Here is a 24,041-nt window from a genome sequence, read left to right as displayed (position 1 = left end):
TTTATGAAGAAAAATACCAAGTATTTTTGTTTGTTTTGGTTTTAGTGCACATACCTGCAGTTTTAGCTACTCAGAAGGCTGAGGTAGAGGATGGCCTTGAGCCCAGGCATTTGAAGTCCAGCTTGGCAAGACTGAGACACCATCTCAAATAGATGTTTGCTGGGTCAGCATGCAATCGCATCAGGAAAGCATGTGTGATGACTATTCTTGGTTATCAACTTGACTACATCTGGAATTAACTAAAACCCAAGTGGCTTGGTATTCCATTCCATACCTGTGAGAGATTTTTTTTTTTTTTTTTTTTTTTTTTTTTTTTTGGTGCTGAGGATCAAACCCAGGGCCTTGTCCTTGCTAGGCAAGTGCTCTACCACTGAGCTAAATCCCCAACCTGAGAGATTTTTATTGATTGAATTGTTTGAGGTGGGAACAACCAATCTACATCTAGATCTTTTGAGGTGGAAAGATCCACCTTAAATCTGGGCTACACCTTCTAATGGCAGCCTGTATAAAGGAAGCTCTTGCTCTTTCCAGATTGCCCTCTTGTTGGCCCCTTACTGGCATTAGTGCCAACTTCTTTGGGATTCAGACATATACTGAAAACCAGCTGAGACATCCAGCCTTATGGACTGACCAACTACCTGATTCTTTCTGTTGTGAGACAGCGTTGTTGAACTAGCCACAGCCTATATACCACTCTAATAAATTTCATAATATATGTTCAATACTAATGTTATTGTCTTAGTTTGGGTTTTTCTTGCTGTGAGAAGACATCTTTTGTTGTTGTTGTTGTTGTTTTTGAAGACAGAGTTTCTCTTGTGTAGCCTTGGCTGTCCTGGAACTTGCTTTGTAGACCAGGCTGGTCTTGAACTAAGATATCTGCCTGCCTATGCCTCTGGAGTGCTGGGATTAAAAGCATGTGCCACCACTGTCCGGCATGGTGACTCACTTATAGTTTCAGAGATTTAGTACATTATCATCGTGTTAGCATGCAGGCAGACATGGTGCTGGAGGAGTAGCTGAGAGTTCTACATCTTTTTTTTTTTTTTTTTTTGCCAGAGCTGAGGACCGAACCCAGGGCCTTGAGCTTGCTAGGCAAATGCTCTACCACTGAGCTAAATCCCCAACCCCAGTAAGTTCTACATCTTGCAGGCAATAGGAAGTCAACTGACTCACTAGATGGTGTTCTGAGCCTAGCCCGCCTCCACAGTGACACACTTCCTCTAACAAGGCCATATCCTCTCCAACAAAGCTACACCTCTTAATAGTGCTGTTCTCGCTGGGTGGTGGTGCATGCCTTTAATCCCAGCACTCAGGAGGCCAAGACAGGCAGATCTCTGTGAGTTCGAGGCCAACCTGGGAAAGGTGCAAAGCTACACAGAGAAACCCTGTCTTGAAAAACCAAAAATAAGCAAATAAATAAATAAAAACATAAAAAATAGTGCCATTCTCTATGAGATTATGGGGAGCCAATTACATTCAAATCACCACAGTTACCGTCTGGGACTACTGTGTTTTGGGATGCCACTGTTGATTAAACCCTTTTCCTCAAAGAATCTCTCCAAACAGAATACAATCAGATCACTGGACAAAACCAATTTCTTTTTTCTTTTCTTTTTTTTCTTTTTCTTTCTTTCTCCCCCCCCTACCCCCCTGCGAGAGAGGGTTTCTCTGTGTAGCTTTGGAGCCCTGTCCTGGACTAGCTCTGTAGACCAGGCTGGCCTCGAACACATAGAGATCCATCTGCCTCTGCCTCCTGAGTGCTGGGATTACAGGTGTGTAACACCACCGCCTGGCCAAGCTTCTGTTTCTTACATTATATTCATACTTGCCTCCTTTGAAATTCTTCCCATGTGACTTGACCAGTTTGTTTGTGATCATATTTGTAGATAAGTTCTTGGTTTACTCCCAGAGAGAACTGTGGAAACAGTCAAAGGAATCACAGTGGTTTATAAGAACAAAGATGTATTTCTTTTTTTCTTTTTTTTTTCTTTTTTTTGGTTTTTCGAGACAGGGTTTCTCTGTGTAGCTTTGTGCCTTTCCTGGAACTCAGTTGGTAGCCCAGGCTAGCCTCGAACTCTCAGAGATCCGCCTGGCTCTGCTTCCCGAGTGCTGGGATTAAAGGCGTGTGCCACCACTGCCCGGCAAGATGTATTTCTTGCTCAAAGGACATTATATATCATATGTGTTAGCTGTGACTCTGCTTATTTTCATTCTTGGAGAAGCAGGTTTATTTGCGATGTGCTGCTCTCATGGCAGGGGGAAAATAATAAGAAGGCAGGAACATGGACAGTTCATCAATTTCTGCTTGAAATGTTTTTATGCCAGCACTTGGGAGATAGAAGCAGGAGGGTCAGAAGTTCAAGGTCATCTTTGACAATATAGCAAGTTCAAGGCTAATCTGAGTTGCATGAAGCCCTGTCTCCCTTCACATTTCCAGTACTTCGCCAAAGGCCCTGTGCATGCTAGGTAAGAACTAGGCAAACACGCTGCTACTTGGTTACATCTCCAGCCTTCTGTTTATATTTCCTTGATCAAAACAAGGCTAAGTTGGTATCACACGCCTGGCACTAGAGAAGTGAAGACAGAGTTCTGACTTTGTTTCAGACAAAACAAAACCAAGCTGAGCATCATGTCTCAGGCATGTAATCTAAGCACTTGGTAGATAGAGACAGGAAGATCAGGAATTTGAGGTCATTCCTATATAACTATATAACAAGTTAGATACCAGCCTAGGATACATGAGACCCTATCTAAAACCAAGCAAATAAAAACCAAGACAAAAATCCAGGCTGGGGACATGGTTCAGTGGGTTCAAATGCTTGCCTTCCTATCATGAAGACCTGACTTTGAATTCTCAGAACCCATGTAGAAGCCAGATGTCACGGTGTACATCTGTAACCCAGCCTAGGTGGGACAGAGACAGGCTGATCCCTTGAGCTTTCTAGTCAGCTACTCTAACTCAGCTGATGACCCTCAGGGTCAACAAGAGAACCTGCCTCAAAAAGAGTAATATGGAGAGCAATGGAGGAAGGCATACTCTGGCTTCCATGTGCATGTGAGTATGTTTACATGAACATGTAAACATATGTACATGTCACAAATATACAAATTTAAAAAATTTAATTAAAAACAAACAACAATTATACAAATTAAAAAATTTAAATTAAAAACAAACAACAAACAAAAAAATCCAACCATCTAGACATCCAAACTTCAAAACAAGACAAAACTTACTGAGCTTAATGGTTTGAAGTTCCCCAGGGACTTGCCACACTGGGAGGCAAAAAAAAAAAAAAAAAAAAAAAAAAAAAAATATATATATATATATATATATATATATATATATATATATATATATGGATAATAACTCAATCTACAGCGAGGACTCATGTTCATCTTGTGTTCCTATTATACTGTTATCAGTTATAATACTGACCACTGAAATACCCAAACACTTTAGTGCTGGCTAGTAGCTCCTGTTCCCTGGCCTTCAGCTAACTCCCCTTCCCTGTGATCCCCTGCAACATAGTATCCAGAAACCAGCAAGTGCAGGGTTAAGAAGTAGCACAGGATACTTTTAGGACACCAAATGGATGCTCCCATTTCTCCCTCCTACCATTTTTGTGCTTGGGATCTAGCCCAGGGTGCTATGCACAGTGAATACATGTTTTATCATGGAACTACATGCCCACTCTAAGTGTACTTTTTAAAATTATTTTTAATCATATGTATCTATGTGTTAGTATGTGCAGGTAACCCATGAAGTCCAGAAGAGGGCTTTGGATCCCCTAGAGCTGGAGTTACAGGTGGATTAATTTTCAGGCTCTGAAGGGAAATGGTCTGCAGGCCCTGCACATTGTCCATACTTGATTACTTTGGCTGTTTCATGCACAGTTTTTACATTTTTCACAAACATAATTTTCTAATAAGTATTGGCAGACTTCTCAAGTTTTTCTTTGTTTAGCTAAGTTTATTTCTCTATATCAACTCCCCCACCCCTTAAATGTAGCAGAGGATTACCTCTAACAACATTTTTTTCTCATTTATTTGTGTGTGTGTGTGTGTGTGTGTGTGTGTGTGTGTGTGTGTGTGTGTGTGTGTGTGTGTGTGTGTGTGTGTGTGTGTGTGTGTGTGTGTTTGGGGTGGGGGGTAAACAAGTGCAGCAGCCAGGTGGGTAAATGTACAAAAGTTCTGGATTATATAGGAGAGAGCCTTTGAGGGAAGGGCAGCCCAGGCCCTGGACTGGAGAGTTCAGGATAGAGCGCAGGGTGTACCAGCCATACCTTTTAACAGGTAGAGACTGAGGGATGCTGGGAGAGCCTGGAGACCAGGTCTGCTTTGATACATTAAATAGGCACCTCAGCCATTTCTCTAGGGATTTGAAACTTGGTACTGATCCTTCCACTTTCACCTCCAGGGTCTTGGGATTAAAGGCATGTACCACACTAGGTTTTATGCCACGCTGGAGACTGGACCCAGGGCTTCCACACCAGGCAAGCATGCTGAACCACATCCTTAGCCTGCCTCCTTCTCTTTCTGGTGCTGGAGCACACCCCGGGGGCCTTAAGTATTTTAATAACTTTGCTCCTCAGCCACATCCACAGCTCAGTCAAAATACAATTTCTTATTTAGTAAAACATGTCTTTTTTGAGCTGGGGATAGTAGTTTGTGTCTGTAATCCCAGGACTCGAGGCCAAGCAAGGAAGATTTTGCTGAGTTTAAGGCCAGAGTGGACTACATAATGAACACCAAAACAACCAGTTATAGCAAGACCCTGTCCAAAAACAGAAAGTAAAGTGGTGAAATACTACCTCCCCAGGCAAATGGCTGGCTTCCATATATGACCCCTGTGCTTCAGCATCCTGAATGCTAGGATTAGAGGCATGTTTCAACACACCTGGAGGGGTGCATTTGCATGGGTACGCAGGTGCCACAGAAGGCAACATCTGGATGTCTTCAATGGCAACTCCGCCCTATTTTTTGACACAGGGTATCCCTATGTAGCTCCGGCAGGCCCAGAACTCGATTTGTAAACAAAGCTGCTCTTGAACTCAGAGATCCTCTTGCTTCTGCCTCCCAGGTGCTGAGATTAAAAGTATGTACTATTATGCCTAATCCTAACCCCTTTTTATAGACAGGGACTCCTACTGAACTTGGAGCTTGCTGATTCAGCGAGGCTGGCTGATTTTCTTTCCAGCCCTGCAATTATGGGAGGACCCCTGTGCTAGCTTCTAACATGGGTGTTGGGGATCTAACTCAGGTCTTCAAGATTGTGGCAAGTACTTTCTTTACTGAGCCATCTCCCAAACCCATCTTTTATTTATTTTTATTTTTTTATTTTTTTATTTTTTTTGAGACGGGGTTTCTCTGTGTAGCTTTGCGCCTTTCCTGGAACTCGCTTTGGAGACTAGGCTGGCCCCGAACTCACAAAGATCCACCTGCCTCTGCCTCCTGAGTGCTGGGATTAAAGGCTCGCGCCACCGACGCCCGGCTCCAAACCCATCTTTTATGCCAATTCTCAGGTTTGAAAATGTCATCACTGTGGTGATATTTGTAATTTACGAAACAAAGTCTGTCTGATAATCAGAGGACAGAGCCAGTCACAAAGTTAGCCATAGAGATGTGGCAGTGGTGGCACACACCTTTAATTTTAGCATTTGTGAGGCAAAGGTAGAGATCCAGATGGATCTCTGTGAGTTCAAGGCCACACGATTAATCCAGTCTGGAGAAAAAGAGCCAGGGAGTGGTGGCACACACCTTTAATTCCAGCACTAGGAAGGTTGAGACAGGAATTTAGGCCTTTCGGCTGAGGACTCTAGGGCATTCAGTCTGAGGATTCAGAGAAACGGGATCGTCTCTTTTCGTTTGAGGAGTTGGTGAGGTGAGAAGTGGCTGTGGCTTGTTTCCTCCCATCTTTCAGCATTTACCCCAATATCTGTCTCTGGGTTTTCATTATAAGACCATTTAGGATTCGTGCAACACATCACCTTTTCGGTTCTGTTTTTAAGTTGTACGTGTGTGTGTGTGTGTGTGTGTGTGTATGTGTGTGTGTGTGTGTGTGTGTGTGTGTGAGCGCGCTCTGCGGCGCAGGTAAGATCAGAGGACAACTTTCAGGAGTCTTCTTCCGGTCCATCCCGAGTTCTACAGATCGAACTCAGGCTGTCAGGTTTGCTGAGCTATTTCGCTGGCCCCCGCGACTTTTTAAACTTGGCATGCTGGCGAAGTTCTTCTTCCCCCACCATTCATTTCCTTTAAAAAACAAAACACGGGAAACTATTTCCTAAAAATTCAGAAGCACGCACATCAAAGCGGAGGTCTTCAGGAATAGAACGTCCTCGGAGGTCACCAGGAAACGCCTCCTGAGCCCCGGGAAGGGGGCGGGGTCTGAGAAGTCTGCGCTCTCACTGATCCGTTTGGCCCCGCAATCGGCCCTTCTCAATTCTCGCGAGACCTCAGGCGGCTCAGCTGCTGCGCACTAACGCGGTGCCAAGAGTCAAGGCGCCGAGAGAGGGGGAGGGGCGGGGGGGGGGCGAGACGGTACAACGGCGCGGCCGCCATCTTGTTTGCGCCCCCGCTCCGCGCGCGCTCCGTTTTCCGTGACGCACGCTTCCCCCTCCCCTCCACCGCGCCCGGGCCTCTGCATTGCCCGACGGCGCAGCAGCGCGGGGGCGGCTGCTTTCTTTGCTGGACTCCGGAGCAGAGGCCTGTGAGTGTATGGGAGCTTGGACGAGGAGGGTGGAGAGGGCGGCGGCGGCTGGCAGTGGGGGCGGTGCTTCCCGCCCCTGGCGGAGGTCTCACTTTCCTGCGCGGCCGCCGCTGCACTTCGGTCGGGCCTGCCGCCGCCATGTTGTGTCTTCGCCGGGCCCGCCGCTGTCGCCGCGGCTGCGCTCGCGGGGTCCGTGCGCCTGGGCCCGCGGGCTTTCTCCCATTGGCGGAAGGCGACTGCGGGGGGGCTCGCTCGTGATTGGTCGGCGGCGGGGAGGCCGCGGACCTGGCACCTTATTGGTCACGCCGGCTCCGGCCTGGGGGGTGATGAAGGAATTGGCGGCTGTCGGGATGCTAGCTAGCTAGCTGCTCAGGCTGAGGCGGTCGGGGCGACCATCCCTCTAATGCCAGCGTGGCGAGGAGATTCCGGGGCGAAGCCGGAGGCCCTAAGGAGAAAGAAAGAGTGGTAGCCTGGCTTATGGCCTGCAAAAGGGGGGCACTCCTACTTCAATAGGCACTCAGCCAACTACAGATGGGGGGCGTGTAAGCCCCCGGTTTGTAAACACCGGAATAGGAGTTACCGAAGAAGGGTCTTCTAGATCCAGGGGTGCTAGACGTGGATCGTGAACCAGCTTGGGAATGACCCTGAATAGAAGTCTGAGTGCATGGTATAGGAGTAGAGGGCCTGAGAACCAAAAATAGAGAGTCAGACTAAGGATTTTGCTGTAGAATTCAGGTTTTGAAACCCGGAGGATTTGGGTGGAGCCCCGGAGTCCATTCTGGGTTCTGGCATGGGGTGTGAGAAACAGGTAAACAGAAAGAGGGAGCCCATTGGACAGGTGTGTCAGGTTTTAGACACTGAATGCCAAATTTAGCATTGCATTAAGCAGACTCTAGACGGTATTTGCATAATGGGGAAGTTAGGGATTACAGGGTTTGGGATCGTGCTAGTTTTGAGATGTTTCATATGAAAATTTCCTGCCCTTAGAAGAACACAGGGTCAGGGCTTTGTACGTGATAGACAAACGCTACTAGCAGCTCCACCCCCATCCCTAAAATTGATCTTTTTACCTTCAGTTTGGAGGTACTGAATCACGGTGGTCTGTGAATTAAACTCAGGAATAATAGAGCTACTACTTCCTTGTATTGCGTGCTTACATTGTACTAGCTGGGGTATGTGTGCATTTTATGTCACAGATAATAACAGTGCTATTCTCATTCCCTGAGGTAACAGTTTAGTCGATTACTGGAGACAGGTGCACTGTCCCTGGTTCGGTGTTACTGGCGTTGCAGCGGGCAGGCTAAGGTGGGAGGGTTGCTGGAACCCAGGAATTTGAGGTCAGCCTATGTGATACGATGAGGCTCTCTAACAGCAAAACGAAACCACTAGGAATTTACTTAGGTTTGCAGCTAGTAAGTGATCGAGTCCAGATCTAGGCAAAGGTCTGTAACTCTCATTCTCCTCTCCCTCCCCTCCTCCTCCTCCTCCCTTTTCTCTCTCCTTTTCTCCTTTTCCTTTCCCTTTCTCATGTAGTCCACAGGCTACCCTTGAACTTGCTGAGTAGCTGATTCTTGTCACTCCCGATTCTTCTGACTCCACCTCCTAACTGATGAGATTATCCAGAGGGCCTTGCCATGCTTGTATCTTGGAGCTCTTATTCTTTTATATTTTGAAAATTTTACTGCATTTTAATTTATTTATTGTGTATATTTGGTTGTGAGCCATTGCTTGTTTGAGGTCAGAGGACAGTTTGTAGGTGTATGTTCTCTTTCCACCATGTGAAATCCATGTGTTGCATTCCAGTTCTCAGGCTTTGTCATCCTGGAGCTTATTTTATATTTTATTTTTATCATTTGATTTTTTTTTTAATTTTTATTTTTTTGGTGTTTTGAGATGGTTTCTCTATGTAGCTTTGGAGCCTGCCCTGGAACTCACTCTGTAGCCCAGGCTGGCCTTGAACTCACAGAAATCTGCCTACCTCTGCCTCCCGAGTGCTGGGTTTAAAGGTGTGTGTCGCCACTGCACAGCCTTATTTTTATTTTTGAGATAGGATCTCACTATGTAGAGCAGGCTGGCCTAGAACTCATAGAGATTGACCTCTTGAATGCTGGGATTAAAGGTAGGTGAAACTGACCAGCTGGAGCCCTTATTGATTGGTTGATTGATTGATTGATTGATTGATTGATTGAGACCGGGTTTCTCTGTGTAGCCCTGGAAGGCCTTGCTTGGGATTAAAGGCGTACTGCAGGGCAAGAGCCTTTATTTTTAAAGTCAGTATTGCCTTGGTACCATAGATACCTTGTTGCGGAAAAGAATCAGTTGCTCTTTAGTTCAGAGGTCCTAAAGAGTGAGAGAACCTTTTCAAAGTCACTTAGCTTTGTAAAGACAAACCTTGTTTATCCTCAGTCACTGGATAGGTGACTTCGTTCCACTGGACAGCATTGCCTCACCTGTGGAAAGCAGTGACTTACTGGTAGAATATGAGTCTAGCATGCAGTAAGTCCTGGATTTGATACTAGCATCTAATAGTTGTAATCCCAGCACCCAGGAGGTAGAGAGGAAGGCTCAGTAGTTTGAGGCCAGACTGAGATGTATGAGACTGTCTCTAAATTAATTAATCATTAAAATGAAATAAAAATAAAGGCAGGGTCTTCCTATGTAGCTCAAGCTAGCCTCTAACTTGGGATCCTCTTGTCCTGACCTGAATATTTAGTCTACAGGATATATTTTGACTTTTTCTTTTCTTCTTCTTCTTTTTTTTTTTTGGTTTTTCAAGACAGGGTTTCTCTGTAGCTTTGGAGCCTGTCCTGGACTAGCTCTGTGGCCCAGGCTGGCCCTGAACTCACAGAGCTCCACCTGCCTCTGCCTCCCGAGTGCTGTGATTGATTACAGGTGTGCACCACCACCACCCGGCTTGACTTTTTCTTTAACCCCTTTGGTACAGTGCCCAGAGTCACATGCCAGGAAAGTGTACTACCACTTGATTCCAATGATGACTTCAAGTAATAAGTTCAAGTTTACCTCATTCATTGGAAGGAGAATGGCAGAGGACATACTCAGCGATATAAATGACCTTGAATTTTATTCCAGCCTCAGATATTACAGTTTAAGGACATTCCTTAGCTAGCAAAGTTGTTCCTTTCCTTTCTGCTTGTTTCAGAGGAAACTGGTTGTGAGTTATGTAATGTCTTATTGTCTCTCTTTTGTTTACTCAAGTTCTCATGCATGAACTGGGATATTAGGAAGGCTAACATACAGCTCATTTTAATATTTCCCTGCAGAGACTCAAAGCACCCAGCATATTTTCAGTGGATTAACTGCCGGAGGAAATGGATTGCTCTTTGACCACGAAGTGCCTGTGGGAAGGCGTGGTACAGCAGCTGATGTCGGGCCTAGGGAAGATTTGTGACACTGCAGTTCTTGCAGCCTCTACTCTGCTGGGGTGTAGTCTTGTCTGAGTTTTAGATTTTTTTCTTTGTAAAGTAGTAATTACAAGAAATGAGTATAATAGCAATGAGAAGATAACACTGTGGACCTTAATAAAGAGAGAACTCATTATTTTCTTTTTGGAACAGCATAAAATGTGCCATTCTAACTGACATCCAGTTAGAGCTTTCTCGACAAGGAGGTCTTTTATAGTTCTCTCCTCCTTTGTGTGCCGTAGGATTCCACATGGGGGAGCAACCACTGTTAGAAAAGAGAAACCTCAATCTTTTGGACTGTTGTGGCTTAGAGGCTGATTTTCCATGGGCCAGTGTGAGGTCAGTCTTAAACTTGTACTTGCTCAAAGTGGTTGGGTAATTTGTTTCAGGGAATAGTGTCTTTTGATAGCTTCTGTTAACTTCCAATTGCAGCCAGGTAAAGATGGTGGTGGAATGAAAAGCTTTTCCTATTTGCTAGAAGCAATTTTTTAAAGTTAGAATAGCCAGTATTCCATACAGGGATTTATAGTAATTTTTTTTTTAAGTTTCTCTAGTGCAGAAAATTTTGGTCGAAGTTGGATTTTGGTTTGTGTTTTGCAGAAGATAACATTGTGGGGGAAATCTGCCTGCCTTCAAGACCTTTTGTCAGGTTGCAAGCTTTGTTTGCTCTCTTCCGCCTTTCATGCTTCTCAACAGTGATGTGTTGAGAAGGCTTTGCAAAGCGCTCGTGGTCATCTCCAGTCCAGTGTGGGCTCATGCTCCCAATCTGTAGAGAGAACTTTGTAATGGATAGATAACCTTCAGGTGTAGTTTAGAGAGGTGAACTATAGATTACCTTTTCTGCACTTGAGTGTTTCTAGAATAGCTTTAAACAAAGGTTTGAATTTTCAATGTCTAAGGTACTTAAAGGTGTACTGTATAAGCTATACTGTTCATGTAGGTCAATATTACGTAAAATTCAAGGATTGCTCTGAGTATGAACCATAAGCAGTGATCTTGAACAGTGTTTCAATAAGAGAAGAAGAAGAATGACCCAGGAAATTATACTACATATATAGTGTTTTTGTTCTGATTTTTTTTGTTTTTCAAGACAGGATTTCTCAGTGTAATAAATAATAGCTCTGGCTGTCCTGGAACTCACTCTTGTTGGCCTTGAACTCCCAAAGATTCACCTGCCTCTGCCTTCCAAGTGCTGGCATCAAAGGTGCGCGATACCACTGCCCAGCCATATAGAATGTTTTATATCATGCCACTGGTAGAAAGCTATGAGTTTCTAAAGCTGTTCATGGTACCTTTTTGCCCCAATCCCTACCTAGACTCAAGCTGCAAATTGTCCAGGTAGCTATATAAAGTGAGATTCTTTGCTTAGTGATAATAAGAATGCATATGACAGAGGCAGGCGGATCTCTGTGAGTTGAGGCCAGCCTGGTCTCCAGAGTGAGTTCCAGGAAAGGCACAAGGCTACACAGAGAAACCCTATCTCAAACAAAAACAAAAACAAAACAAACAAACAAACAAAAGGATGCATATGATATGTTCATTTTAAAAGAACAAGGGGTGCCAGCCAGTGGTGGTGCAGGTGTTTAATCCTGGCACTTGGAGGCAGAGCCAGGTGGATCTCTGTAAATTGGAGGCCAGCCTGGTCTGCAGAGTGAGATCCAGGACAGGCACTGAAACTACACAGAGAAACCCTGTCTAGAAAAAATAATAACAACAACAACAACAAAAAGAATGTGGGCTAATGAGGTATATACCGTCTTCACAGTTGAATATCTGTCACTTCTGTTTTAAAAATCACTACTTTCCCAAGAGGGCTTAGTACCCTAAAACTTGTTCATTATGAAATGGACAGTTTAGGAAGCAGAGTGTGCTTGGCTCACAGTAATCTGGAAGGCAGAATATTTTGTTTATGGTGATATTTAATGTCCTTTTCAGTAATACTTAAAAAGGAAAACATAATGTGCGTTAAACTTTATTTATTTACTTACTTACTTAAGGCAGGATCTTTCTACATAGCTATGGCTGTCCTGGAACTCACAGAGATCCTGCCACTGCCTGCCTAGTGCTGGGACTAAAGTAATGTGCTACCATGCCCAGCTAGTGCATTAAACTGTTTTAGACAGCTATCCAAATAGAGTTAAATAGTGACTAAGTGAAATATAATTCCTTATTTTACAATGATAGTCAGGCCTTTGTATATGTATGTTTGTGAGAATTAATAAAGGTTTTGTATTATGACCATTGTGTATTGGAGTTCAGGTGAGATAGGGCAGTCTGTGAATTAAAAATGAATGATCTGTGCAGGATAGCTGGGCCTATATTGGGAAAGGACTTTTCTGATAATGTCTCAAAAGTGACATAGATTCTTAGAGATTATTATTTTAAAGGTTATCTAATCTAATTGATAATAAGTCATAATTAATAGCAGCTCATTTTTTGAGCTTATAACAGGCACATTATTGTTATTCTACATGTGTCATTAACCACTGAGTTCTGGGCCATCAAAATGACTCAGTGGGTGAAAATGTTTCCCATGCAAACCTAATGACCTCAGTTTGACCCTTAGAACCTAAGGTGGAAAGAGAACCTACTTCCAGAAGTTGTCCTCTGACCTCCACAGCCCACACATGGAGTACTAATAAAATAACATGGGGGCGGTGGTGGTGCACGCCTTTAATCCCAGCATTTGGGAGGCAGAGGCAGGCGGATCTCTGTGAGTTCGAGGCCAACCTGGTCTCCAAAGTGAGTTGCAGGAAAAGCGCAAAGCTACATGGAGAAACCTTGTCTCAAAAAAACAAAAAACAAACAAACAAACAAAAAACCATTGGGCTGGAGAGATGGCTCAGAGGTTAAGAGCACTGACTGCTTTTCCAGAGGTCCTGAGTTCAATTCCGAGCAACCACATGGTGGCTCACAGCCATCTATATTGAGATCTGGTGCCCTCTTCCAGAGTGCAACCGTACATGCAGACGGAACACTGTATGCGTAAAAATTAAGTGCTTTCCCATTAAAATAACATCACAACTACTGAGTCTCACTGATTTTAGAGAAATCTTAATAGTTCCCTTTTCTCCCACCTTCCCCTAGTCCCTCTCCTCTCCTTACTCTCTCCCCCTTTCTCATACCCCCACCCCCTTTTTAAACAGACTTTCTCTGTTTAGACCTGGCTGTCCTAGTATATCAGTCTGGCTCAGAACGCACAGAGATCCTCCTGTCTCTGCCTACTGAATGCTGGAATTAAAGGCATGCATCACCATGCCTGGCCCCTTCTCTCTTTTGAGGCAGGGTTTAGTACTCTGTGTAACCCAGGCTGATCTCAGCCTTCTGAATGATGAGGTCACACATATATACACCAGCATGCTTGGCTTCCCATTCGTATTTTCACCACTGGCTGCTGCCATACCAAGAGCTCTTATTCTTAAGATCTTAACTTCCCCAAGAAGCCTTCTGAGCAGCCTGATATTTAATAGGCCTATGGTGAAGTCCTCTGCTTATCCTTCTGTAGCACTGTGCATACGTCCTGGTAACTAGCACAATATCATGATACCTGGGTTAAATTTCTTATAATAGACTTTAACCCCATTGAAGACAGACATTGTGTCTGGTTTGGGATTCAGGGCTCAGCACCGTGCCTGTGCCTGTAAGTATTTGTTGAACAAACAAAATTATTTTAATCTTCCAACCTTGTGTACAGAAGACTGGCTGCAGAGCTTTAAGTAACTAGCTTGAGGCCATCAGCTACACAGTCATGATGATGAGATATTGGAGTCTAAATCTGTCTAGGTGGGTAGTCTGGACTTTTGTGTGCTACTCTACATGGTTGCTCTTTTTCCTTTTCTTGTCTTTACATATCCTTGTCAAGTGTTGAGACAGCCTGTGACTAACAGCCCCATTCATAGCTTTCCAGACAGCTTGTCCCCATGTTTGGACAGCTGAGAGCTGAAGTAAGTTCCTCCAGAATAATTTTTCATCCATTGATCTGTGTGTGTGTGTGTGTGTGTGTGTGTGTGTGTGTGTGTGTTTTCTCGAGGGTTTTGCTGGTAGCTTTGGAGGCTGTCCTGGAACTCACTCTGTAGACCAGGCTGGCCTCAAACTCACACAGGTCCACCTGCCTCTGCCTCCCGAGTGCTGTGATTAAAGGCGCATGCCACCACAGCCCGACGTGTGTTTTAATTTTGGTAGAGTCTCACTATGTATCCCTGGCTAGCCTGGAACTTGCTGTGTAGTTTAGGCTGTCCTTGAAGACTATGTTTTTACTTAACTGAATAATTTAGAATTTATCATCTATTAAGGTCTTTCTTCCCCTCATTCATTCATTGAGTAACCATTTTCTTTTTTCATTTTTCAAGACAGGGTTTGTTTGTGTAGCTCAAGGTACCATTTTCTAAGCACCAGTGCTACATTCTTTTTGTTTGTTTTTGTTTTTTTCGAGACAAGGTTTCTCTCTGTAGCTTTGTAGACCAGGCTGGCCTCGAACTCACAGAGATCCGCCTGCCTCTGACTCCCGAGTGCTGGGATTACAGGCGTTCGCCACCACTTCCTGGCTGTGCTGCATTCTTTTATTTTGAGGCTATTCATTGCTCTTAACTGTTCCTGGGCTGCCTTTGGGGAGCATCTTAAAATAATTGTTAGGTTGGTTGTTATTGTTTGTCGTTAGGCTGTGTGTGTGTGTCTTTCTGTTTGTTTGTGTCTGGTGTCTGTGTTAGGTAAGTTCTCTACAACTGAGCCACTAATCAGCTCCTCTTACTTTTTAGATGGTATCATGCTATCATACTTCTGCCTTAGCCTGTTGCTGGGATTACAGGCTCTCACCATCAGGCTTAACTATTTCTGTCTTCTGAAAATATGTTGACACTTAAAAAACAAGCCTTGAGGTGGGTTTGATTTGGGAAGTAGCTAATAGTTATGCAGAACTAAGTCAGGGGAAAAATTTGTGTCAGAAGCTATAATCTAGTAAATAGCTTCTGGTTTTCTTCCATTTGCTTTTTTTTTTTTTGAGATTGGGTCTGTGTGTAGTTCTGGCTGTCCTGGAACTCAACTGTGTAGACCAGGCTGGCCTTGAACTCAAGAGATTTGTCTCCCTCTGCCTCTTAAATGCTGGGATTAAAGGTGTGTGCCACCATGCTCATTTGCTGATAACTTTTTAAAAGATTTGGCATTAAAATAATCTGGCTTTTGTGTCTTTAAACCAGCTGGAGCTCAGAGTGCAGCAGGTTAGTGTTTCTACATGAGTGTTCTTGTTAGTGGTTGCCCCTTTAGATAGGGCATTCACCAGTGTTCTTCAGCAGTCACTATCACTACTCTGTGATAGATCACTGACACTGTGGCTAAAGTCAGGATTTGTTTATACCTTTGCAGGGATAGGAGGGCCTTTTTTTTTTTTTTTTTTTGAGACAATCTTGTATAGCTCTGGTTGGCCTGGTAGTTACTATGTGCAGCCAGAGTGTCCTTGAATTTATGGAAATCCTCCTTCAGCCTCCAGAGTACTGGGATTACAAATGTGTACCTCATTTATATATTGATGCTGAGCACCGGGAACACATGTAGAAAGACACAGTTGCTGCCTTGAAGAATCTCTTCTGTGATAATAAAGATGTTTTAAAAATAAATTATAGTATGTATTAAGCACTAGTAAAATGTATGTTTAGATATTTATTGAGTCCCACTATATTACAGATTTGCTTAGTGCTCTTATTTATCTCAGCTCTCCTGTTAATTTTTTTTATCACTTTCAACATGGATCAGCTCAGGAATGGTTAAGTAACTTGGCTAAGATCAAACAGCTAATAAGGAGTTTGGCCAAGAGCATGAGTTCTCACCCTTCTATGAGAGCACCGAAGCTTGAACTGTGTAACCTGAGTTACAGGTTTTCTCTCTTAGTAATGAGAGTATTTTTTAGGATGAGTAGATGCAATTGTGTGGTGTAGAGGGCTGCTAAGATTCAAGGCCAGGGAAGAATGAAAGTTAGAGTCCCAGATATCCCATGAGGCACTTAGTCTATGGTAATATCAGCTAGGGAAGAGGAAGTGAATGGGTCAGGTTGCCAAATGGAAATTCAGGGATAATTTGTGTTTTCTTCTCACTGTGGTTGGAATTCTACTGTTGTGACCGCTGATGAGAAATAGGAGTTGAAATGTTTTTCTTGTAAACTGCCAAGAACTAATAAAAACTATGCCCAAGACCTTCATAGAGTAGCAAGGGACTTGATTGGTTTAATCTGGTACATCAAAAACAGACTTGAAAGGCAGACTTTTAGAACAATAACCAGACCTTGGCTGTGACTGGTGGTGAAAGGCCTGGATTTCCGGCCTAAAAACCAGGGATTTTTAGTTCCAGCTGGGAGTCCTCTTACACAGTTCTTCACAGCTGAGGAATTGCTTGCTGCAGGGTTACAGGACATAGAGGAGAAATTACCAGAAAGTAGCTTTAGGGCCTTAGTACAAGTCTTGTTTTCTTTCTGCATGGCGTCCTGCATGTAAAAACTAGAAGGTAGAATTAGATGGCATTCGGCACTTCATATTTTTTCCATGCTTATTCAAGCACAGCATATAATGTACTTTATATATTTTAATCCACTTAGTCCTTACAGTGTATACAAACTGTATTACAGATGAGCTAACTATGGTTCAAGCTTAGTCTGTGTCATACAATTAAAGGGTAGGTTGTAGAGCTCAAAGTCTATAGGTAACTCTGTGGTTACCCCTGGTGACCTTCAGTATCCTAGAATGTTTCTAGAAACAGCAGTGAGCCAAGTAAAACTATTAATCTTTCCTGAGATCACTCCTGCTGCTTATTTAACAAACAAAGCAAAACAAAAAACAAAAAACCCAGTGTCTTGTTATGTAGACCACTGGAATTCTGAATTGTTTTGCACCATCCTTCCTGCTGGTTAGCTGGGATTACAGGTATGTGCTCCCATGCCTGGTTTAGAGTTTTGATGTCATAGAAAACATTTTCCCCTCAATCACGTTCTCAGTAAGTTGAAGTGGAGCATTGTGGTGGTGGTCTTTTGAAACTACTGTTCCTGCCACCAACTTCATACATTACCCCCAAATCTTCCTATTTGATTTCGTGGTGTTTTAAAATAAAATGCATTGCCTTTGTAGTAGTCTGTGCTTTTAAAATAAAATTACCATGAATACAAAGACAGGCACTTTTTTTTGAGATCCTGAAGACTGTTGTATGAGCATATCTTCACTGATATTATTGAGAAAGCTGTTTTTCTTTGATTAACCCTGCCTGGTTTTATTCTTCTGTTAATAATGATCAGTAGAAACCTGGAGGTATATGGTCACAACTTTACAACCTTGTGCACATTGCTTCTCTGGTTTACTGCCATAGGATACTGTAGCAATATCTTACAGACACCATTTATGGCCAATCAGAAGCAGTGAAATTACCTTAAATTTTTTAAATGGAACTCTGTAGCCAATAGGAAATCCTTTGGGTGGGAAGTGTAGCGAACCTTTCCTTTGGTTTTTAAGAACAATTCTAAATTTGCCTTCCCCTGTTTTTGAAGCGCATGAGACCATATATGTCTGCTGTGTGCATTTGCTGGGTATTTCCAATCCTTAAGTTCTTGGGTTTGAAGTGAAGAATCTGACCCCTGTTCTGCTTCTCAAGGTAACTTTAAAACAGGAAGTGTACAAAGGAGGTAACTGATGACGTGAACAGCCAATCATGGCTTTGTATTCTTAGCTGATAAAACGGCTCAGCCAATGGGACTGCTTTGGAGGCAAGGTTTGGTGTCAAATAGCAGGCTAGATTGAATGCCTTTGACTGTTAAAGTGGAAGGAGGCTGCAGGCTTCATTGGAGCCTCAGAGTTTTTCACTGAGGCAGGGGTCAGCTGAAAGACAAAGAAAAATGGCGAATAGTTTGCTGAGGGGTGGGTGGACAGCTGTTCGGGTTTTCACTGGAGTGGACATTCCAGACTCAGGTTTCTGCATCTTCTGCTGCCTTTTGTCCTCCGTTCTTTTTTTAGAGGGAGGGATAGGAGTGACTTAAATTCTCCCTGTCCGAGGAGATATAAATAACTCCATGTAAAATTAATGCAGTTCTCGGTAAGTTTAATTCTTTGTTTTGTGTTGAGCTGATAGAGACTGATGGCTTCAGAGTATAGACAAGTTGCACTGTTTCAGAAAATGGCCACTTGACATTCCATGCATACCTTCTTGTGCACCTAGATTCCCTTGCTCTGGTTAGATTTTTGCATGTTCTTCAACTAGGATTTTCCTGCTGTAATAGCGACAAGACAGATGCAGGAAGGGCTAATCGTTTCTCATGGGCATACAGAAGCAAAGCACTGTGTCTTTGCATTGGAGAAACTTAACTGTTTTCCAAATAATTTTCCTTTGTTCAAGTGCACTGAAGCTTTTCTTCAGAATAAGCTGAGTTGTTTTAAGAGTTTTTCTATTTCCATGCACTTCGTTGACACACGTTTTTAGAGATAGAAGCCACATTAATGCTCTTTCAATTTGTTTGAAAATATGATTTGCAACTGCTCCAGGTTCTAATGGGAAAGGTCCACATGCCAGCCTGAAATTCTCCTATAACTTTCTTGATCTACCTGTCTGTCTCTAGATTCTAGTAAGAATCAATTAAGTCTTTGTTGTTCATATTAGTTTAATGTGCTGATTAGTTTAGAGGCCATTTAAAATTCGAAGTGACAAGCTTATCACATTTTTGTCAGCTGTTGATTTGGTTCTTTTAAACGATTCAAGCAAATTGCCTTACATTTTCAGTATGAAATGTTTAAGGGGCTTACCTGCAGTTTGTGATTAGAAAAGTTAAGAGTGTAGGTAGCCTTTTTGCCCTTGGTATTTACCCCCTTCTTTAAGGATATGAAGCTAATAGAGGTTGCTAATCAGTAAGTAATAAGTCAGTTCTTGTGAACAGTGGAATCATTAGTTCTGTGTACTAAGGTCTGTAATATGCCTGGTTTTTAAAAAGCAGTTCTTTGTTTTTCTCTTCATTTGCAAATACTGAGTGAAGGTCATTGGAACATCCCTGCTGCAGATTGAGTGTAGACAAGCAGTGAGGTGCCAGTAGCTCTGGACAGGGAAGGAGGAAGCAGGCCTGGCTAGGGGGAAGTTTGGAAGGTGTTGTTGGTCTGCCTTCCCTTGCTTCCTCTTGAGGAAAGGATTTACCTGAGAGGATTCATTGGGGTTTAGGTTTAGACACTTCTAGCTGGAGTGGGATAGCAGCCCAAGTTTCTGGATGCAGGCCTCTGTCGCTGCTCCGAAAAGTGACCTTGAAAAACTGCCGAGGAGTTGAAAGATTGAAGGACAAAGTTTGTTTATGCAGATTTGAACTGAAAAGCTCTCTTAAGACAAAATACTACTTCTGGATGTTCTGTCCAGCAGTTACTAGGAATCTGTTGTAGTTTAGATTTGGAGTTTTTAAGTAATAGGCCTGCTTCCCCTACCATTTCTTTCTCACCCACCACCCCCAGGGAAAAAAATTCTAAATTCTTGTGCTAGGACAGCTGAGTGAATTACCTAACAGATTCAGAATTCATCGAATGCCACTCTCTCACCCTTGTAATCTAGAGGGTTCTTAGTGAAGAGAATGGTATTCCAGGAGCTCAAGTAGTTGCATTTGTGAAACTCCTTTTGGTAGGAATGCTGATGGTAAGAAAATGTTCAGTTTGGGAGAATTTTAAGTCCTAAGAGAAGAGTATGTGTTAAGTATTAAAATTCAGGTGACACTTAATTTAAATGTGTTTTGTATAGGCTGTTGGTGTATATTAGTTATTTCAAGTTGTATGTTAGTTTAAAAAAACAGATGGAGGTATCAGTGACCTTATTGGCTCTGAGAGAGACCTGGAGGAGAGGGATATAAATGAAGATGGGGATAAAAGGAGGCTGAGACAAAACTGTATACTTTAGACCTTTGTGGAGCTAGTGGCATAGAACATCTAGCCAAGTTTTCCATCTTTTTGAGGTCATCCACTGCCTGGGAAAACATACACAGGAGTGCCTGTATGAGGCCTGACGCAGCTGAGATGTTGTTTCCTGTATGTTGAATGGTATTTATGGACCCTTCATTTGATTTTTTGTTGAATGGTGCTGATACAGTCCCCTCACTTAACACATTAGACTTGAGAACATTTTCTAGACAAAGGAGGAAAACTTTATATCCAGAAAGAGCAGAAGCCTTATGGAATTAACATGGAATTAACCATAACTCAGAGGGGATATGGCAGGAGTGGCCAGGGCCAGGGCCAGGGAGGCTTGGCTAGGGTGAGTTTGTTCACTCTGGTGACAGACAATATTTTAAGGCAGTAGAATATACACTATTTAAAGCCAAGGGTCCTGTGTTCAGATCCCAAGGTCAAGTCACCTGTTTAGAATCGACTTATAAAAACATGGGACCTAACAGACTGTAGCTCAGTTGGTAAAGTGCTTGTCTAGCATACAGGACACCCAGAATTTGATTCTGAATAACCTTGTACTTCTGGATCCTCTTGCTTCCCCCCCCCTCCCAAGTTATGGGCCACCATAACTGGTGAAGTGCACTTCATAAACCAGGTATGGTGGCCCATAACTTGGGAGTGGGGAAGCAAGAGGATCTAGAAGTAAAAGGTTAGTCAAGACCAGCCATTATCTCAAAAAAGAGACCCAGAAATTGCAGTTTGGGAGATGGGATTGTAAATGTGTATGGGACAGGACTTGACCTTGAGTGATTTTTCTCTACCATCCACCGTTTTCCTTTTGAGACAGGATTTCTCAGTCACCTGGAGCTTACATTGACTAGACTGGCCAGTGACCCCCGTTTGTCTCTGCTTCCCAGTTACCAGATTACAAACAGGCCTGTAACACCATGCCTGACATTTTGACATGGATGCTGGGTAATCATCTTACCAGCCTGAGAAAACTCTTTATTCTGAGATTCCTGTATAACCACTTCTCTTGGTTATTCAGGGTCAAGTTGTCTGTTTTCCTAAAGAGTCCATACTCAGTGACTTTCTTGCCCATCTTGGTAGTTACCATACCATGTGCTAGTTGCTGTGAGGGAACTAGAGATGATTCATACTTAGATCAGACTCAAGAAGGGACTACCTGGTGAGGGAGGATATTTAGAGAAGTCTTTGTGGAGATGTTGAGTTGAGCATTAGAGAAATAGCATTTTCTTCCCCCTCTCCCTCCTTTGGTGTTTTGCCATGAGTGTTGTCCCCTGCAATGGCAGTTACAGTTTTGAGCTGCCATGTAGGTACTGGGAATTGAACCCAGGTCCTCTGGAAGAGCAGTCAGTGCTCTTAACCTCTGAGCCATCTCTCCAGCCCCGAGAAATAGCGTTTTTCATGATGGACTTTGAGTCTTCCCTCTTTAACTTTGGAAAGGAAATCATTTATAAAATCAGTTAATTTAAAATCAGATAAATTAATAGATACTGGGAGTTGAAAATACTTTCAGCAACAGCATTGAATACTTCAGCTCATTAAACAGGAAGTCTTATTCAAGTACTTATAAAGTAATTAAAACATGAATAATAAATTTAATATCAATAATGAATTAAATCTGAGAAATTCTATATTGCATTTTTGATAAGAGTGATGTAAGTTAATGTGCTTGGTCTAAAAACAGTTTTATCTTTTTCAGCATTATATAAACGTCTTTATCCAGTGGTAGGTAATGACTTAACATAGAATGAAAAGAATCCTAAAGCTCCTGATTTTCTCAACCTCCTACATAGTCTTACTGTGTGGACAAGGCTGGCCTCAAAATTGCCCGTTCTGCTTCTGCCTCCCAAGTGCTGCCATTAGGAATAATTCTTCTAATTTAAATATGTGGTTCATCACCCAGATGAACCATGTGTCTTTTTCCATGAGGTGTAAAGATTATAAATGAGCTAATTTTGTAGCAAGATCACTTCAGTTGCCATTTATGTGTTAATTACTTCAATAAGTAACTCAGGTTGCTCCCTTCCCGTCCCTGTTTTGAGAATTTAGTCAGCAGAATTAGTTTGTATTTATAGTTAGGCTGTGTTACTTTAATACTAAAGTATGCCTCAGTGAGTAAATACTGAAAATGCAAGTTGTTTTTTTTTTTTTAAATGAACTGTATTGCTTGAGATAGAGTGTAAATTTTAGAGCCAGTCCAGGTGGCTCATACATTGAATCCAGGTAAAGGAAGAATATGCACTGTTTAATTTAAGGCAAACTGCACAGATGGTTGTAAAGGTGCTTCTTGAATTGTGTACCCTTATATTTGTGTGCGTAGATGGAAGATAAGAAAACAGAGCTTACCAAACATTTCATCTCATAGGTGTCTGTGCTCCAGCTAAATCTAGTCATCATCAGTGGGTGAAGGAAAGGTATCACTAACAACGGTGCAGATTTCCCTTCACTGGGTAGCAGTCTGCATAGCAGAGGGTGCTAAGGTCAGACCTGTCCCCACAACAAAGTACATTAGTTCTACTTTTTCTTATTTAGTAGCCCAGGCTGCCCTCCAACTCAATAGAACCCTTCCTCAGCCCCCCAAGTACTAAGATTATATGTATAAGCCACCATACTCTGTATTAAATATAGTATTTTTGTGTGTGATGCTAGGGAACTCAGGGCTTTGTGAATGCTAGGCTAGTCCTCTTCTTCTGAGTTACATACCCATTTCCTCGTCACTACTACCCTTTTTTGAGACAGGGTCTCACTATGTAGCCTAAGCTAGCTTTGAACTCTCAGCTCCTGAAGGCTGCATTTATAGGTGTGTACTGCCACCACATCTGGCTAGAAAGATTTTTATAAAAAATTTGCCTTTTGTTTTTGTTCTTGTCTTTTTTGAGACAAGGTTTCTCTGTGTAGCTTTGCTCCTTTCCTGGAACTCGCTTTCGAGACCAGGCTGGCCTCGAACTCACAAAAATCCGCCTGCCTCTACCTCCTGAGTGCTGGGATTTAAGGTGTGCACCACCACCGCCTGGCCCAAAATTTGCCTATTTAACAAGGTTGATTCTCACTCTCTTGTCATGAATATTTCATAGGAAATTATTAATAAAACTAAATTAAAATTTTCTCCATGGAGCTGGAGCTGGAGATGTAGCTCAGTAGAATGTTTGCCTAGTAAGCACCCATCCTGAGTTTGATCTCCAAAACCACCAAATGTTTATAATGCCAGCACTCTGGAAGTGGAGGCAAGGGGATCAGAAATTCAAGGTCATCCTTTGAATATAGAGAGTTCTAGGCTAGCCTGGATCATGTGTGATGGCTGTCTCAGAACATTGGTTTTCCTGATGATTTCTGTATTCTGGGTACTTCTGAAGTACAATATAGGCCCAGTGTTAATAAATGAAGTGCCATAGAGCTGTGTTGTGAGGGGTCTCTGTGGATATTTAGTACTTAAGATTTTTATCTAGTCATTTCCAACATCTAAACTCAGGTCTTTAGGCTTGTACTCTCTTGCTCATATTCTTCCCCACTTTTTTTTTTCTTTCTTATAATTTTTTATTACATCTTGTGTGTGTGTGTGTGTGTGTGTGTGTGATGATTGTGCCATGGTGTACATTAGAGGTTAAAGGACAATTTCAGCAGTGGGTTCTCTCCTTTCACCTTGTGGGACCTGTGGGCTGAACTTAGTTTGAAAGGCTTGGAGGCAGGGTCTTTTATCTGTTTAGTCCCCCCACCCCCAACCTTATTTTTATTTTGGGATAGAACCTTATTTAGTCCAGGCAGGTCTAGGATTCTCTGTGTAGTCAAGGATGACCTTGAACTCCTGACCTTTCTCCACTTCCTGGGTGCTGAGGTTACTGGTGTATACCACTTGGCCTCAGGGCTGAGGATGGAAACTAGGACCTTGTGTCTGCAAGGCAAGTGCTCTGCTGAGCTACATCCCCTGTAGCATCTTACTTAGTGGTGAGTCTTGAATGAGGTCCTGTACATTGACAATTCTCTGCTCGTTATGAATTACTGCATAAATATTGC

The 24,041-nt window shown here is 42.8% G+C and overlaps 1 protein-coding gene across 3 annotated transcripts in view; it reads left to right on the top strand.

Annotated features, from left to right (window-relative positions):
• Positions 1-6,495: 6,495 nt before the first annotated feature.
• The window catches only part of Nfyc (nuclear transcription factor Y subunit gamma), a 68,435-nt gene continuing 50,889 nt past the window's right edge, over positions 6,496-24,041 (top strand). The window contains exon 1 of one of the 3 annotated variants that reach the window (XM_036178178.1): positions 6,496-6,706. Coding sequence is in view for 1 of the 3 variants with exons in the window: in XM_036178177.1 (XP_036034070.1) it covers positions 7,497-7,514 (18 nt within the window). In the remaining 2 variants the exon portion in view is untranslated. Of the gene's footprint in view, positions 6,707-7,038; positions 7,515-17,942; positions 18,190-24,041 lie in introns of those variants that run through there. The other 2 variants (XM_036178177.1, XM_036178179.1) reach the window with 2 other exon arrangements.

The sequence above is a fragment of the Onychomys torridus genome, chromosome 2 (genome assembly GCF_903995425.1).
Source record: "Onychomys torridus chromosome 2, mOncTor1.1, whole genome shotgun sequence".
Classification (NCBI taxonomy): domain Eukaryota; kingdom Metazoa; phylum Chordata; class Mammalia; order Rodentia; family Cricetidae; genus Onychomys; species Onychomys torridus.
This window is presented reverse-complemented; position numbering and strand designations above follow the sequence as displayed.